At 57.3% G+C, this 1,997-nt stretch overlaps 1 protein-coding gene across 1 annotated transcript; it reads right to left on the reverse strand.

Moving 5' to 3' along the window:
- Nucleotides 1-996: 996 nt before the first annotated feature.
- LOC122375908 lies at nt 997-1,893 on the reverse strand (the record flags this gene model as incomplete). The annotated part of the gene is made up of 1 exon (XM_043355485.1): nt 997-1,893. A coding segment is annotated over one exon (897 nt), but the record flags the coding sequence as incomplete, so codon positions are not given.
- Between the last annotated feature and the right edge of the window lie 104 nt (nt 1,894-1,997).

Here is a 1,997-nt window from a genome sequence, read left to right on the forward strand (position 1 = left end):
ACTCAAAATTTTCAGACATGTTGCGTAGAAGCCTTTTAGGAAAAGTCAGAAAATTTGAGCTTCCTAGCTCAACGCGTTTGGGAGATATAACCAAAAAACCTCAGGGGGGGCTCCTGAGGCCCCCCCCGCCAGGAATAGGGTTAAAAGTTATATAGGTAACTAATTCTAAAACATTTTATCGTTGATGACCTCTGGTGACCTCAATATTGACCTTACCTGAAAATGTTTTATGTAAAAGTTGTAGATCTTTAAACGACCTATCAAACGCCGTTCGCCGTTTGTCGCTGCGATGTGTAGTTTTTGAGATCTGAAGGGGGGGGGGCCGAATCGCCCCCCCCCCCGCCAGTTTCTTGTCCCGGCGGAGCCCGCCAGGAATAGGGTTAATGGCTCCCTTTTGGCTGTCTCAGGGACCACCTCGACTACTTCTAGGGCCACGATAGCGGTATCGACAAAGTAGGCGATCGTGATCGGTAAGGGACCGTCACAGAACAATTTCTGTTGTAGTATAATAGTATTTCGCAAAACCCCCGCATTCTGCATATCATTGAAAGCATAATTTTATTTCTGAAGTTGTAGGTCGTGTAGCCACACGAATACTCCTAAAATGCACGAACAATTACAGGCACGTACAGCCCTCTGCTCATTGCGTGGTAGGTTCTAGTTGCTTCAGCGAAACCGGCCAATATCTCAAAGGCTCTGCTACCGAGTGCGCGGAAGTCCTGACGGAGGGACGCGCAATACCACACGACTTTGTTTGAACCCCTTGTTAGGACCCACCTCTCCGTGTCGCTACAATACACAGAAGTCTGTATTTTCCGTCCTAAGACTAAGTTTTTTTTGCCCCCTCCTAGAACCGTCCCTGCCATGCCTTCAATGAGCTCAGCTGACAGCCGCTTACTACGGAATGGTAGTGCGAGTTGGGTGCGTAAACAGACATGAGTCGGTGACCAGCGCAGAGGCTAAACCGGTTGTTGTTGTTGTTCGTCCTCTCGGCGTCTAGCGACGCGAAGCCTCGCGGCTTAGCATCCCTCTGCGCGCGGCCGCCATGGCCGCGATGTAACTTGTGCTCCTTGCAGTCTCTCTGGTTGGGGCGTGTATGCTTCCCGTCAGGCGGAACCGAAGCCCCATCTGCGCTGGGCACCGCAACAGAATGTGATCTGGGGTGTCGGCTTCCTCCTTACAGAGTGGGCAGAGGGCTCCGCCGCATGCTCGTTCATTGCAGGCGTCGCACTGCCGTGTGGGGCTCTTGCCGATGCGATGCAGGTATTGTTGCGACCCTGACCAGTGTCCGGCTCTCAGCTGGTGGACGTCGATAGCCGTCAGACGGTCCAGGCCAGACACTGTGGGTGGGCGCGTTGTCCCCATCAGGGTTCGGAACCAGCCTGGGGGTCGCTGCTCTCGTGTGCGAGCGTCCGCCGCTCGCGCCGCTGCTCTATGCACTGTGCGCGTGTCCACCGGTACCTGCTCTTGGGGGAGAGATGCCGCCTCCTTGGCCAGGCTGTCGGCCATCTCATTCCCAGGCAGCCCGCAGTGGGACGGGACCCATTGTAGGAGCACCTGCCGCTCTCCATTGTCGGACACCAGGGCCAGAGCGTCCCAGACAGCTCGGTTCAGCTGCGTCCTTTGCTCGGCCGGGCCACTCCGTAGGGCAGATAGAGCTGCTTGCGAGTCGGTACACAGTATGATGGGGTCCTCCTCATGATCAGTGTGGTTGCCGATGTAGTTTAGTGTCTCGCGGAGTGCCACCATCTCCGCTCGGTAACTCGAGCAGAGCTTGCCCGCTGGTGCGCGGAGCTCGTGGCTCTCCCCGTCGGGCCACTCGATATAGCCGCCCGCTCCACCGTCCAGCACTCCTCCCGTGGCGGATCCGTCCGTCCAGGCCCAGGTCGCGCACTGGGGGAGGGACGCCAGGTGCAGGGCAGCCGCCTGTCGGCGGGTCTCCGCGGACGCTCCGGAGGGGGTGTGGCTCCTATCCCCAGGTCAAAGACCACCGGGGG

The sequence above is a fragment of the Amphibalanus amphitrite genome, unplaced genomic scaffold (assembly GCF_019059575.1).
Source record: "Amphibalanus amphitrite isolate SeventyFive unplaced genomic scaffold, NRLGWU_Aamphi_draft 001954F_arrow, whole genome shotgun sequence".
NCBI lineage: Eukaryota > Metazoa > Arthropoda > Thecostraca > Balanomorpha > Balanidae > Amphibalanus > Amphibalanus amphitrite.